We start from the raw sequence: 16,471 nt of genomic DNA on the forward strand, positions 1-16,471 counted from the left end.
ACTGTTATGGTTTTCATTATGATTTTCATTACTTTTTAACATGTCTTCACAGATAAATCTGCCAAACTTTTAATTGCAGTAGTTCATACAAATGATAACAGGATAGAAATTTCATTTTTACATCATCATCTGAGATTAATAAGGATACTTTTTTCCATGTATTGTTTGAATTTTATAATTAATTTTACTGTACTATATAGCTATCAATACTAATTTCCGGAGAGTTAGACCCTCCAGGGGGGCACAACTAGTTTATTGAAAACAGAACAACAGCAAAACATTTGAGGCATATCAAACAGTATAGTAACAGTCTGCACAGTCTGTCAATCAAGTGTCCAGATGTCAGCTTACATTTGAAAGTCTGTAGGCTAGTTTGTTCCCTTGTAAACATGTCTAACTGATTTCAAATAGTGGCACTATATGATAGGCTACTGACGGCTGCAGGGCTTTCCAGGAGATGTGGATCGCTCCGCTCATGTGACAACAGGGGCTGTTGTTGTTGCTCGAGTCCATCTAAACAGTTCTGTCAGGTGGCGCAGGGTCAACGCAGTGCAGCACACACACTTGAAGACCAATTATATGAACACAATCACTTTAATTCCAGCCATTATGCTATCAAGGTCCAAACTCAAACTATCATTATGGTGCAGTTACATAAGCTTGACAATAGTATGGCTATGTTAAATGACTACAGGCAATCTAATTACAGATCCCCGTGCTTCACAGACTTTGCTTTTGGCACTTCTCTGTGAACTACAGCACTTAAGGACAGCCTTCACCCTGTATTAACAAGCCGGTGGCCGTCAGTGCTGAAATGCATTGTATAGTTTGAGCTGGTGGTGCTGAAAGGACAGCTCCTCTGCTGCCTGCCTGCCTGCCTGCATGAGCGCCTTGTGTATAGTCAGTCAAAGGCTCGGTGCTGCTGCAAAGTAATGATGAACTAATAAAAAAGACATAATGTGGCAAAGTGATTCTCTCACCCTGTGTCTTGATTGCGCCCAGGTGGATAGGATGCAAACAATATTACTTTGGAATTAAGCATATTTATAAAGCACATACATAGGCTATATGCATTTTAAAACAACTCAAATGTACATTATTCTGATTTTGTTTTGGGTTTTGATCACATTAACGATGTTTTCTTCTTTTTTTTCCCAAATCTTTTTATTGATTCACAGTTGCGGTTAACAGTACATCCAGAAAAAGTCACATTTTCATTTTTTCATTTTCTATAGGCTATAACCCAAGACCCACCCTACCCATCCCGGAGACCTATACAGCCGAGCCAAAAAATAAAAATACAATACATAGATGCTTTCTTTTAGACAACATATGATTGCAATTTATTGCAATAAATACATAGGCTAAATTAATAACATTTAATAAGTATCTACGTGATTAAACATAAAATGTGGCCTCACTTTTAGATTATGGAAACATATCTGATATATTTCTATAGTATATCCGCATTATTCTTCAGCTTTGTCAATAACTAATCAATACCTGTGATTTTTAAACTTAGAAACTAAAAAGTAATAATAATAATACATTTTAGTTATAATACACTTTACATTGAAGCAATCTCAAAGTGCTACAGTACAAGCTCAATTAAAAGGGACACAAGTTAATAAAAGTTTAAAAAAGACAATGTAAAGTGTACTGTACTAAAATTTTGCAGAAAGCTTACTTAAATAAATATAATAAATAATATAAAAGTGAACTGAATACAGTCAGTGGTGGTGGTTGTGGTGGTGTCACGTGGTGTCGTCGTTCATCCCAACCACGAGGGGGCGACAGAGCGCGCGCAGTGCCACGTCACAGCGGTGAAAATGACGACGAAGGAGAAGATGACCGGGTGTAAACATGGCGTCTGCCTTGGACGATGATGAGATCGGCAATGATGATTATTACTCGCTGCTGAATGTCAGAAGAGAGGTACAGTTCGTCTTTGCGACCTTTATAGACGTTTGTGCGGGTGAATTTAGCAGCAGATGCGTGAAGTTTCTCCGTGTTTTGTTTCACGGCTGCTTTAATAACGGCTGTTAACGTTAGCTAGGTGGCTAGCTTGTGACCCTCGACATTGATTCCCTCTGTGCTGCTGCTGCTGTGACTCTTTGGCTGGATAGTTTACAACAGGACGAAGCTACAGGTTGTGGTTGTGAAGTTACGACTTTTTATTATACAAACACACACACATATATATACAGGAGTTTTCTCACACAGAGAAGTTTGTGTTATTTATTGTGAGACTTTATGTGTTTATATAAAGTGAGAGTTATTTTCAGTTTCACACATGACACACATAGTGAAGGCTAATGCTACTACTGTACTGTACTTCAAGGTTTCATGAAGCATGCTGCACGGATTAAACTCTGTAAACATTATGCTAGGGATCATCATCATCGACGACTTTTTTGGTCGGGATAACTTGATTTGTGGAGTACATTAGTACGTTAAAATGCAAATCCCGAGTTATTACACAAGCATATGCTGTGATGCAGGAGTTTAATTTTAATGTTACAAGTTAAAGGCAAAGTTGCATTGAAGAATATATCAGAAAATGCATGCAAATGTGGGGCATTTTACACAAGTTATTCATTTATGAAGTGACAAGTTAAATGAATTAAATAAAATCAAATGCAATCCCTTTAGCACTGTTATTTGAGAATGAGACTTTCCATACTGTATTTGTGCACCTTTTATTTCACGATCAAAAGCATGTTTACAAGTTTGGACACTGTACTACATCAGTACTTATTAGGTTAAGTGAAATACAAATGTAATAATGCATTAATATTTCTAATTTACTTCTTTCTCATTTAAAAAACAAAAACAAAATATGGTATTTGTGTCCAGTGGTGACAAATGATGTAACCCTAACCCATTTATCCGTGTGTAGTAAAACACAAAGTCATTTGGGTTGACAGCAGATTAGTGATTATACTGTAGGCAATAGGTTTTTTTTTTTTTTACGCTGTAGTCCATCTCACATCAATCTACTCATAATTTGAGTTTAAGCAGAACCAGAAAATGTATTTTTTTTGTTTTGTCACATGTAATGTAAACTCTGCATGGTGTCAAAGCAGAGCTGGTAGACTCTATGAAGTTCAAAGAAGTGATCCGTAAATTAAACTGGAAGTAGGTGAGCTCAGCTGTAGCAGTGCCATGCTGTGTGCATGATGTATGTTATTTTTGAAGGTTTTCCTACAAGTTTTCTCTTTGACATTTTTTCAATATCATGCTCCAGGCAACACAGGAGGAGCTGAAGGCGGCGTACCGGCGGCTGTGCATGCTGTATCATCCAGACAAGCACCGAGACCCTGAGCTGAAGCGACAGGCAGAGCAGCTGTTTAACCTCGTACATGAAGCTTATGAAGGTAAGAAAAGCTTTGGTACTAATCCTATGCAGCTACACATGAAACTTATGATATGATCTACTGTATTAAGAATAAACTATTTATTGTTTATGTATTATCTCTTTCTAGTGCTGAGAGACCCACAGTCACGAGCTATCTATGATATCTATGGCAAACGAGGGCTTGATGTTGAAGGATGGGAGGTAAGTTTATTACTGACTGTAGATGGTAATGATTACAATAACATAATTTTAAAACCCTCATTATAAATGGCACATATGTATTGTAAGCCAAGTGCAAACATTAGATTTTGCATTTGGTCAAGTTTGGTGACACTACATTACCTTTAATTAACCTCATGCTGGTTAATGAATCGTGCTTTCAGCTATTCTTACTGTTAGGTCATTGTGTTTGTATGTGGCGACTGTTCAGTACAGTCAAGACTCTGTTTTTTGGACAACTTTAACAAATTAGTTTAATAATAATGAATAAAAATAGTTTAATTTCCTCTAGGCAGAAGTCAAAAACTGTATTTGCCATTTGTGCACACACACATAGGAACTTTTGTGCAGTTGTTCCAGGTCAAGTGGAAAAACACAAGGACATACAAGACACAACGAAAAACACTTTAATAAAAAGGCTCGAGCCTGGGATTAAAAGAAGGACAAGGACACAAAATTTCTAAAAGGGCCAGAGATCTATATCTGAAATCTAAAGTTTCTGTTTTCAGATAGAAGTTTGATTTGATGTTAATGGCTAGTTCGCATTCAAATGTGATTTGCATTTAATTTTCAATATGTTTTTAAATACAGGTGCGTTCTTACCCAACACCACCCCGTCCAATATAGCATCACTTCCATCTGAAATCATTGATGTGCAGAGCAGCAGTACAAAAATATGATACTTAATAAATATTCACATGACTGAGTGTGAAATACCGGTGAAAGTTCTTCTTCTCTGCAACTTTTATCTGCAACCTCTGAAGCACCCGAACGCACCATTCATTCACTTTGCATCCTAATCACTATCTTCTTACTCCAGGTGGTGGAGAGGAAAAGAACCCCTGCAGAGATTCGAGAAGAGTACGAACGTCTTCAGAGGGAACGAGAGGAGAGAAGGCTCCAGCAAAGGACCAACCCGAAGGTATGTTCACGGCGAGATAACAAGCCTCGTATTATTGATGTGAGCGTAACGTTAAAAAAAAAAAGTCATAAAGTGGCTTGTGCGTATTGTGTAAATTGTGAATTAACACAGTCTTCATATACTGCGTTATTCTCAGGGAACGATTAGCGTTGGCATCGACGCCACGGACCTGTTTGACCGATATGAGGAGGACTTTGAGGACGTGGCGGGAGGAGGAGTCCCACACGTGGAAATCAACAAAATGCACATATCACAATCCATAGAGGTGACGAGTTCTTCTAAGTAACATCTTTGAAGCCATGTCGACGCTGTGAGAAACTAAAATATTTTATGTTGTTTTACTGCAGGCTCCTCTTACTACAAAAGACACGGCCATTTTATCTGGCTCCTTGTCGACCCACAATGGAAACGGAGGCGGCACCATTAACTTGGCCTTGAGAAGAGTCACGTCAGCGAAGGGCTGGGGAGAGGTACGCTGCATTCACACGCTTTCTTCATCTTCCTCTGTTACAAAAACACCTGGACAATTATTTAAAGGACAATTCTGGGCAAATTCAACTCAGGGCTGTATTTGCCTATAACATTTTAGGTCTAAAAGAAGGAGTCTGAAGATTTTCAGTTTAATTGCTCCTGTTTTGCGGTAGTTGTGTCTGTCCCCGCATCGCCACAGCAGCGATGAATGGGAGCGGATGGAAGTTCTGCTGCTTAGGCTGTTTTCATCCCTCAAAGCCGCAATTTTTTCCCACAGACAGCGTCAGATGGCAACTCAAACATGCACCGAGAAGTTTATTTACTTCAAGCAAGCCGACATGTTTGTAAAACTAGATCTAATTCAAAGTCTCCCAGAGTCTCGCGCGAGACCCAAGTTGACGCTCGGTGTGTTCAGGTGCAGTGGGAAGCTCCCGTTTGTGTCATAAACACAGGAATATCAACTCTTGACTTGCTTGAAGTAAACAAACTTCTGGGTGCATGTTTGAGTCGCCATCTGACGCTGTCTGTGGCTTAGAGGGATGCAAACAGCCTAAGCAGTGGAACTTCCATTCGCTCCCATTCATCGCTGCCGTGGCGATGCGGGGACAGACACAACTACCGCAAAACAGGAGACATTAAACTGAAAATCTTCAGATTCCTTCTTTTAGACCTAAAATGTTAGGAACATACACCCCGAGTTGAATTTGCCCGGAATTGTCCTTTAATAATTATTTGCATTATTTGTTATCTGTGTGCACACAGGTAGAGTTAGGAGCTGGAGACACCCATGGGCCTCTCCTAGGAATGAAGATATTCCGAAACCTGACACCTCGATGGTGAGTGTTGAAATGCAAGAGGAAGTTGTTGTTGTTGTTCTTTATCTTTTCTTTATTAGGATCCCCATTTGCACCAGCGGCAGCATCGGCTATAGAGAGCCCTAAGCGGAAGCAGGAAGTAACGGTCGCCATGGGACCTCAACTCGGAAAAAGTCTCCATGCAAGTGAACGGGAGTCAAAGTTTTATTTCTAATCCGATTGAATTGTGCCATGAGAAAAAAATATGACCTCTACCTGTTTAAAACATCACGTTTCATGAAGAGAAATCATCAGTTGATCGTAAAACGGCAACGGAAGAATGTATTTAGTGTGAAGACGCTCTATTTCTTGGCATGAAACGTGATGGTTTAAACAGGTAGAGGTCATATTTTTTTCTCATGGCACAATTCAATCGGATCACAAAATAAAACTTTGACTCCCGTTCACTTACATGGAGACTTTTTCCAAGTTGAGGTCCCACGGTGACCGATACTTCCTTCCTGCTTCCGCTTAGGCTCTCTATTCTTCCTGGGGTCCGACATACACACAACATACACATAAACATTCACACTTACATATAAGAAACATACATTTATACATGACACAACAAGAACAAACAACGACAGCTCCCTAATAATAAACAAACCACAGAAAAAAAAAAAAATCTGACACATTTGACAGACACCACAGACATCACCATTTATCTACACTCAGATTTCATTCTATGAAATCAAGGCATTGAATTCATTAATCTAAAAACAAGGCCTTAATTGACATTAAAATGTCTTAAATCAATTTTTCAAAAGTCTTAAAAATGTTAACACTTGGTAAGTGGTATTTTATAGTTGTAATTAGTCTCAAATCTCAAAATAATTGGTAACATTCTGACATAGAGAAGTTTTAGTGGCGGCCGTCAACGCTAAATTTCTCACCGCCACCAGCTCCCGAGTCAGTGTTTTTTTTTTCCCGGACTTTTTATGCATTTATTTTGAAAGGACAGCTGGAAAGAGACACAATCCAATGTTCATGTAGCAGTCACTTTACCTTGGATCACATAGGAAAGTGGGTAAAATTGTCCCTAACCCTATGTAATTGATGTGGTGTTTTTTTTTTTTTTTCGGTCTTAAATTTAATTTCAAGTGGCTTTAAAAAAGTCTTAAAAAGTCTTAAATTTAACTTGATTTAAGCTGTAGGAACCCTGTATACTTCGGTCCCTTAAAAAACCTTGTATAATACCTGTCATCAGCAACCTAGTATAATACACACACAAAGTAAATAAGAAGAAGAAAAAAAAAAAAAGTAAATCACATTAATAAGCATTAACTGTCTGAAGTGACCGTGACCATGCACTTCAACTACCCATACACAAATATCCACTCCAAGAAAAAGGGTACAACCACAACTGTAAACCAGTCCTCTTTATAGACTAAATGTTAAATCATAATTCATTAAATTCTAAGAGATAGTGTTTTAACAGCATTTTATATTTTATTATTCTATTTTTACTACGACACAAACAGTTGAGCATTTTTTTTCTCTCTCTTCTCATCTTTTCCCTTAGCTTCGTGACGGCTCAGTGTGGGCTCCAGTTTTCCTCCCGAGGCGTGCGGCCCGGCGTCACCACGGTCCTGGCCCGTCACCTCGACAAGAACACTATGGGCTATCTGCAGTGGCGATGGGGGGTCCAGTCCTCTATGAACACCAGCATAGTCAGGGACACCAAGAGCAGCCATTTCACCTTTGCAGCACAGGTTAGCTGCAGCGCAACGGTTAACTTATTTTTAAAGGAATAGTTCACCAAAAAATGAAATTCAGTCATTGTTGACTCATCCTCATGCTGATGAATACTCCAGAGTAGTTTTATTCCTCAAAGTTCATCTGGAGACCCGGGAGGCCGGTTCGTAGTCCAAAGAAAACTTTATATGATAGTAATAGCGCCCGACACAAAAACATCCATAAAACTACACAAAAACCTTCTACTGTAATATTCCTCCACACTGCTCGTCCACTGCAATCCGAGTGTCCTGAAGGGAGATAGTCCAGAGTTTACCCGAAACAACGTCATTTAGGCAAGTCCAGTACAGGACTGTTTAGGCTGTAAAAATGTCCTAAATTACGTTGTTTCCAGTAAACTCTGGACTATATCCCTTCAGGACACTTGGATTGCAGTGGACGAGCAGTGTGGAGGAATATTAAATGGTTTTTGTGTAGTTTTATGGACGTTTTTGTGTCAGGCGCTATTGACCCTCATATAACGTTTTCGTTGGACTACGAACCGGCCTCCCGGGTCTCCAGATGCACTTTGAGGAATAAAAAACTACTCCAGAGTATTCATCAGCATGAGGGTGAGTCACTAATGAAAATTTCATTTTTGGTGAACTATTCCTTTAAGTTAAATTTTAATCAAATTAACAGTTGCCTGTCCAGGTTTTGTTTGATTGTTTCCTTTTTGTGTGTGTGTGTCTGCAGCTTGGCATTCCTCACACTTTCCTGATGATGAGCTACCAGTACAAGTTCCAGGACGAAGATCAGACGAAGATTAAAGGCTCAGTAAAGTATGTTTTCAAATTGCAGTGTGTGTTATCTGTATAATCCTATTAAGACTCCTGTCAGTCAGTCAGTGCATCGTTAGCTCTCAAGGAGTGACAGCTTCAAAATTCAAGAAAAGTTTTGTGACTGCAGACAGAGAAAGAGAAGAGTGACTGTTTTACTGCCTTTGTGTTACAGATCAGGTTTCTTTGGGACGGTGGTGGAGTACGGCGCCGAGAGGAAGATCAGTCGGCACAGCGTCCTGGGCGCCACCGTCAGCGTGGGAGTCCCCCAAGGTGTCTCCCTCAAGATCAAGTAAGCGTGGCTCTTTGCTCTAGTCTTCTTCAGTTTTGGAACAGGGTTTTTTTTTTTGCAGCTGCCACGGCGACCCATGGGAGTCCAGACACAGCGTCATCAGCCAGGAAAATTAATCCTCTCCACAAATTGTCTCTGGGTTGGAGAAGGGTTCAACTTTGAGGGCGTACACTAGGGGTGGGAATCTTTTACTATCTCACGATTCGATTCGATTCAGATTTTTGAGGCTACGAGTCGATTCAAAATCGATTTTCGATTCAAAACGATTTGATTCCTAATGATTTCTGCTTCAGTCTGTCGGTGTGCAACGGATCCTCATGATCTACTCCAGTCTGCTTTACAAGACAGAATGACTAAAGTGTCTTTTTCACACTTATTGAGTTTTAAACATTTATCCATGCTTAGATGGAATTGTTGAAACTGTTGCATAAAAGCAATATCACATATTGCTTAAGTAACAAAATTAAAAGTGCCTCTTTATTATAAAAAATAGTGCAGTTAAACATGCTGCCTTTTAAATTCTAAGGAAACGGAGGCCGACAGCCAGCAGATTTGTTTCATTTTTTATTCTTTAAAATTGATTTTGGGGACATTTTATATCGATTCTGAATCGTATTAAATGAGAATTGCGATTCTTATGTGAATCGATTTTATTGGCACACCCCTAGTGTACACACAGGACAGAAGCCACTGAGAGTTTAGGTGGTGCTGGGATATATGATGTTTAAAAGTATGTAAATTATTGTCAGACTGTCACAGACGGACGTCAGCAGAACATGTCTGACATTAACTTCTCTTGAAAACAGTCGGCATACAATTCATCATCCTGTCTGACCTTTAAAGGGATATTTCAACATTTTGGCAAATTTGCCTATTGCCATAATCCTTATAGTCATAGGACTATCTTCATTACCTTTAATTGTCGGTTCATGTTGTTTTGAGATCGGCGGGGCAGAGACGTGAGGTCTGCACGACGCGCGTTATTTCTTGGTTTCCCTCATCAAACTCATCAAATACACAATCCAAAAACCCCCTCATGGACAAGCTGTGACCTGCACATTCACCACGCTATGAGATAATAACACAACGTTATGAGACTGAGTTGTTTTCGAGGAAAATATGTAACCGGAACTACATTCCCCACACGGCTGCTCGGCAGAGTGACTTGAAAAGTGAAAGTAGTTCTGAGTATTTGCTTCATGTGTCGTAATGTTACATAATTATTTGTTATTATCTCATAGCGTGGTGAATGTGCAGGTCACAACTTGTCCACCAGAGCGTTTTGGAGTTGTTGGATTGTGTATTTAGTTCGATGAGGGAAACCTCCGTTGCGTTTGCTGAGCAGCGCCTCTGCACCGCCGATCTCAAAACAGCTTGCACCGACAATTAGGTAACGAACCTACTGCTATGACTGTAGGGATTATGGCAATGGGCCAATTTGCCAAAATGTTGAAATATTCCTTTAAGTATTACAGATAGTTTTTAGTTTATATTACTCTCTGTTTAGGCAGTAACGAGTATGCAGCTGAGGGAAAAGTAAACTTTTATATTTCTCGATGTGACTTGGCCCAATCTGCCTTTTTTCAGACAGACATTCCCACAATCATCTCCCAGAGTGCGGCCAGGTACATTTTAAATAATAAATCCAATCCATCTCCATATCTGCAGACTAAACAGAGCCAGCCAGACGTATTTCTTCCCGATTCACCTGACCGACCAACTCCTGCCAAGTGCTGTATTTTACGCCACAGTTGGACCATTGGTTTTCTACCTCGCCATCCAGCAGCTCGTTATTCGGCCCTACGTGCGGGCCCAGAAGGAAGAGTAAGAAAACCCTTTCGCATTTAACTTGGTTGATTCATGCATGAGAAGCATTATGCCAAGTATGTACTATTATGGCAGGATTTTATGAGCTAATTTTATTTATTTCTTCCCATTTACGCTCTTCTCACTCAACAACAACAACAGAGACTTGGAGAAGCAGCGGGAGAGCTCGGCCTCTAATATCGCCAAGAAGAAGCAGGAGGCAGAGGCTTCTGTGAGTGTTTCCTGTGCTTTAACATGTAGCTGGTTTTGGAGTTAGAGAGGAGATGCAGGTGTTGACGGTGTTGTGGGCGACTGACTGTCAAGGAATATTACAAGTCGCACAACAGTCTGAGATGGGATTAGATAAGATGCAAAGTCTTATTGGAATTCATTAGTATAATCCATACGATGTGAGATCTCATTGTTTGTCTCTGTCTCCCTCTCTGTGCCTTTTTCATCTCTGAAGGTCTTGCTCATGCAGGAGTCTGTGCGCAGGATTATTGAAGCTGAGGAGTCTAGAATGGGTAAGATCAATAATATTTAAGGGATGAGCTTATCCTGGGGAATAATGTTTTTTAAGCAGGTCGTTGAAAAACTGTCTGATTCTCTTTGATTCTGGACTGTTTTTCATACATTCGAGATGAAATACTGATTGAAAGTTGCTCCCTTCAAAGTGTAATTCCAGAGATACAAGTGTCTGTTTTCACTGTATGAAACAAAACTGGTTCCCTCAGTGCTCACCCCCCCCCCAAAAAAAACGAAGTTACAGCAGAAAACACAATTTAAATCATCTTCCTGTGTGTTTCACTGAAATTTAAAGGGACTGTATATCTGGCAAAGACTAGTAAAGAGACTCTGTGGACACTTACGGTGTCTTAGGTGATTGTGTGGACATTAGGGCAGCTTTTTAATCAGGGTTGAAACAGCTGATAAGAGTGCCAGAGCTCAGATTTTATTTATTTTATTTTTTCTTTTTGATGACCCTCCAGCTTTTATTTCCACAGGGGCTTTTTAGTTGGCCCTTGATAAGTAGACCTAACAAAAAGCTCCCAGCAGAGAGTATAATTTTCACCTGGGGGAGTTTGGCATGTGATAATTGGTTTATGACACCTGTCACTGTACAGGCTGCTTTGATTTTAGTATCATCAGAGGTCCCCTAGACTTTGCACATATAAAGTAACAGTTAATAGCACCAGCAGCAGTGTGTGTGTGTGTGTGTGTGTGTGTGTCTGTGTATGATAACATAGACACAGCTGCTCTTTATTCTAAGGACTACACACCATGAAATGGTTATGGTGCTGTTTATGCAGCTTGCAATTAAAATTAATTGTGCTGCCTTTTTGATAGGTACTTGCAAAATGATTTGAACAAAGAAATCTCACAATTTTACACTGGTTCTGTAATAAACTGAGCGGCTAGAATTGCAGGCAGGCAAGATTAAAATAGTTCCAGGTTGAAAGTGGGGGAGATGTGTTCGGCTCTTAGTGTCTTCCAGGTTTGATTCCCAGCACCTCCACTGCAAAAACTCAAAATCTTTCCAAGAATATTTGTCTTATTTCTTGTCAAAATGTCTCATTTCTAGTCAAAACTAATCTCTTTCCATTTAAAATAGGACTCATCACCTAAAAATCAACTTGTTTTTAGATCATTTTCACTTGTTTCAAAGAAAAACTTGCTCCACTATCAGATTTTTCTACTTATTTCAAATGAAAATAAGTAAGTTAGTAAGTAAGTAAATTCCTTTATTGTCCCGAAACGGGCAAGTGTTTTGCAGCAGCTGCTTCAACATTTAAAATACATGACAGGCAACAAGGACATGGAGAGACAAGAGACAAGGAACACAGCACTACAACAATGATGGCAGGTGAAAAGCAACAAGCCACTATAAAAATCCAGAAGAATAGATAAATAATAAAATATGCTAGAAAGAAGTAAAAAGTGTCTAAAAACAAGCTACTTTTTATGTGATGAGTCTTATTTTAGGTATAATGAGATTTGTTTTGACTAGAAATAAGACAAATATTCTTGGTAAGATTTTGAGTTTTTGCAGTGTCCAGGCAGCGTAGGGTTTTTGAATGTGAATATGGCGACTATTAAGTAAAGCACTTGTGAGAGCTCAGAAAAAATGACTCTAAAATGACACTAAAATGCAGGAGACCATTTCCATCACATCCCCATTCTGATTAAAACTGTTCTGTTGCTGCCTCCTGAACCAGGTCTCATCATCCTCAACGCCTGGTACGGCAAGTTTGTGACGGACAACAGCAGAAGACACGAGAGGGCAAAGGTCATCGACGTCACCGTGCCGCTGCAGTGTCTGGTGAAAGACTCAAAACTCATCCTCACTGAGGCCACAAAGGTGCGTCCATTCATTTTTAGCTGTAATGTATACATTGATACAGTACAAGGTTTTTTTTTCTGGTATACAAACACACACTGGGTAAATTCATGCAAGTAGGGATGTCACAGTTACTTGTTTTCACAATTAATCGTGGGATTAAACACCTCAATTAATTAATCGTAAAGATTCCTAAATACCGTCACTTTCCAAAAAAGATTATGTTGCATCCGTATCAACAGATGTGCGCCAAAATAAAGGTAAATGCACAGATACTGGTTCATTTACCTAACGTAACATTGAATTGGTAGGAATTTAAATGCTAGAGTGTCATTTGTAATTTAAAAAAAAAAGATTAAACTTGAATATTTCAAACACTTACCCTGGGGGATTAATCATTGATCATATTTTAAAGGGACAACGAGGAGTTTTGGAAAGCAAAGTGTTTTCATACTACATTTACCATGAGCCTCCAGTGAAACTCTTGGACTGGCGCAAATAACGATAGAGACAAAACGATATATTTATCGAAAATGGAGCCATTAACAAGTGTGGGTAACGTAGATTCATCCACATTAACGTGAGACTTTTTTATAACCAAATAGAAACTCCTCGTTGTCCCTTTAATAGATACGCTTGTGTAAATAATTAGTAATGTAGTTATATTTTGACTATATTTGATTTTACACATTCATAGTGTAACGGTAATGCATAATAATCGTGATAATTGTAATACCGTGGTTATTTCTCTGACAATAATCACACCAAGAAAATCTATAATCGTGACATCCCTACATGCAAATGTTACAAACTGATGTCCTCAACTTGCCATGTGATGATTCAGTCTGCCGCTGCTGCTGTTGGTGCGTGACCTGATGTTGTTTTTCCCCTCAAACATCCAGTCTGGACTCCCTGGCTTCTACGACCCCTGTGTGGGGGAGGAGAAGAGCCTGAAGGTGCTGTATCAGTTCCGCGGGGTCATGCATCAAGTCCTGTCAGGAGACACCGAACCACTCAGGATACCAAAGCAATGTAAGTCCCTCGGTACAGCACAGCACAGTGTGGGTTTGCTGCTATTAGTGTAGTGTGTTTATCTTCTTCAGTGCAGGTTAATGATTTAGCTAGCAGATGATCTATCGTCTTGAACAGTTTTAGATGCTTCAGGCAGCGATGGGGATTTCACTTCAGCCCTGAGTCTTTGTAGATGTATTTAAAGGAGTCATCACCTGGAAAATCGCATTTTTCCTTGTTAAAACATGTATACTGGTGTTGGACCCTGAGTTTTTTCGTTTGGGCTCTTTGTTTAAGCCAGAGTCGCTCATGAGGCTGCACACCGCAAAATTACGAGATTTTGACTCTGCTCCTGTGTTGACGTCACCACAGGAGCCTTTACTTTACGTCGCCATTATTTGTTTTATTTCCCACTGTAGCGCTGTTATTTCGTCACTTTATTAAGTTTTAATATTTTTTCATGCGAGAAAGTAAGGGTTTAGATCCCCAATGTGTGGTTAGTTTATCCAAATTTAGAAGTTTGCTCCGACGTTGGGAGAAGTGAAGCTAACCCGTCTGCAGAGCTCATCGGCCGGCCAACCTCCGTCGTCACCCCGGGGGAGAAAACGATCGCCAATTAACTTACCCGCAGGTTTGTAGAGGTTTACCGCTGGCTGGTTAAATTATTTTTAGGAGATAAATGTTGGTCTCATTGATGAAATCTAACAATTGTGGCAGTCGTATTAGTTTGTTTGAATGAAAAGTGAAGCTTCACACAGAGCAGCAGCAGCTCTGCCCCGGGGCTCTGTAGCCTACGTACAGAAATCACCACATTTTGCATCAATAAATACATGTTTTACAATGAACCGATTACATTTTGTTTTATTTTATTAAAGCAGAAGTAAGTGATATATTTGTGTTAATATAAGTCTTAAATAGTTATATCTTCCGACAGCAATCACTTACATAGAGTGTTTGGACTGAAACACGGGTCTGTCAGTCACTCTGCTCTGCGCCAAGGAGAAAACTTTTATCGTATCCTACGGTTTTTATCCAATGAGGAGAGAGAACGGCATGCAGGGCTGTGTGTGCAGCCAAGGGACGGCGTGAATGTGGTGACGTAGGGACGACGACTGTTATGGTGCGTTCAAGGAAACTCGTATTTTTCCGACCGTGAAGTCATACCAGTTCGATCTGGTACGAGTTCACCGGTCGGAAGTTACGAGTGGCCGTTATAGTGACTTTCACAGGTAAAACAGGTCGGAAAAACATGAGTGGCTTGCCTGAAACGCTACAAAGTCGTAAGCTGTGACTTGAAGCTGTAATTTACGATTTCAAAAGCCGGCCTGGAACGCAGCATTAGCGAAAACGACCGGATCGCTTACTTCTGCTTTAAGTTATATAACATGGTTACGGTACACGGCAGAGAGCAGCATAGTATGCGGTTTCCAATACAGCAATGCCTGCGTCCAATCAATGCGCGCCTCATTACATATTAATACAATGAACATCCGGACCAGTCAAAACCTCGCGCTTATACTCTCACGAGAGAAAGTTGCCATATGAAAAAGTGTCAGAAGAAGCGCCATGTTAGATTTCCAATAAGTTTTAAGAATTGATTCAAAGCAATTCAAGGGGGACTGGATACATAAAAAAAACAGGTGATGACTCCTTTAACATATCCAAGATCATTTTATCTCCAGTTTAAAAGTGTCTCCAAATAAAACCCACCAAGCTGTTTTACTCTGCCACCTTCCAGCAGCAGCGTTATATCTGCTTTGTTGTCTTCCCCTTTCGCTGTACAGCTCACAGGATCGACGCCGACACATAGGAGCTCCTCCGCCGACCGACCAAAAAGACTCATCTCTCAGCTGTTTGACAGAAGATGGAAAAACTTGTTTTAGATACACCATGGATTTAAAAGTCTGTGTTAACTCAGAAAATGTGCATTTACCTTTTTTGTCTTTATATTCATTTAAATATGCAGAGAGGGGGAGTCAGAGGGAGCGACACAGACCGGGCTGATCATAATTCAGTTTCCACAGACAGGGTTGTGGCCTGCTTGAAATTATAATGTGACACCAGAATCAATGGCCACCAGGTTCCTCAGGCCTCATTGGTGGCCGTTCGTTTTTGGCAAGGCTTGTAATTTATGATCAAGTTAAATGTACTGTATTGTACACAAACTGCAGTGCCTATGTGATTGAAGACATGAATGCACCTCTGTTTATTTGCCATATTATTAAAAAGCAGTCTAATATTGCTAAACATGTTGGTACTTTTTATTTTTCTTTCTATCTTTTTAAATCTAATGCTTGTAAGAGGAGATGATTATAAATTAAGTTTGAGCCTGCACCTCATGAAGTCGACCATCTATGTGTGTAAATTTGAATAATAATATGAATATCTGTGTAATAAGTATAGAGTCAAGAGATTTTATTTGCCATTTCAGCACAAACCAAACAGTCTGGGCACAGAGGAATTTTTGTGCAATGCTCTCTTGTCTAGTAGTAAATTAATAGACACAGCAAGGCACGTAGTCTATAATAAAAAAAAGTGCTTAAAACACAAGGAAAGTATATAATAAAGTAGAATTATAAATGATGAGTACTACTACCACTGAAGTGTGAAAAGCTGGACTTCACTCAATGACCAGGAATCAATTCTTTCTTTTATTTTGAAAAGTTGTCAAAAAGCAGGTGAAAAAC

The 16,471-nt window shown here is 39.7% G+C and overlaps 1 protein-coding gene across 1 annotated transcript; it reads left to right on the plus strand.

Moving 5' to 3' along the window:
- Positions 1-1,842: 1,842 nt before the first annotated feature.
- Positions 1,843-16,031, plus strand: dnajc11a (DnaJ (Hsp40) homolog, subfamily C, member 11a). Its single transcript, XM_083975315.1, has 16 exons — positions 1,843-1,935; positions 3,248-3,377; positions 3,486-3,559; positions 4,398-4,499; positions 4,636-4,764; positions 4,847-4,969; positions 5,733-5,806; positions 7,347-7,536; positions 8,255-8,340; positions 8,513-8,629; positions 10,298-10,453; positions 10,598-10,667; positions 10,902-10,959; positions 12,652-12,794; positions 13,676-13,805; positions 15,569-16,031. The coding sequence occupies exons 1-16, from the start codon at positions 1,864-1,866 to the stop codon at positions 15,592-15,594; spliced, it is 1,680 nt and encodes a 559-aa protein (XP_083831441.1). The 5' UTR covers positions 1,843-1,863; the 3' UTR covers positions 15,595-16,031.
- The last annotated feature ends 440 nt before the right edge of the window (positions 16,032-16,471 follow it).

Source organism: Trachurus trachurus (genome assembly GCF_905171665.1).
Source record: "Trachurus trachurus genome assembly, chromosome: 7".
In the NCBI taxonomy this organism is placed as follows: Eukaryota; Metazoa; Chordata; class Actinopteri; order Carangiformes; family Carangidae; genus Trachurus; species Trachurus trachurus.

Excerpts from the sequence above, each read along its gene's own strand:
- dnajc11a (XM_083975315.1), top strand. The coding sequence starts at position 1,864 with ATGGCGTCTGCCTTGGACGATGATGAGATCGGCAATGATGATTATTAC. Across the intron at positions 4,500-4,635 it reads AGCAAAGGACCAACCCGAAG|GGAACGATTAGCGTTGGCAT; the intron begins GTATGTTCACGG and ends CGTTATTCTCAG. Across the intron at positions 12,795-13,675 it reads TCCTCACTGAGGCCACAAAG|TCTGGACTCCCTGGCTTCTA; the intron begins GTGCGTCCATTC and ends TCAAACATCCAG.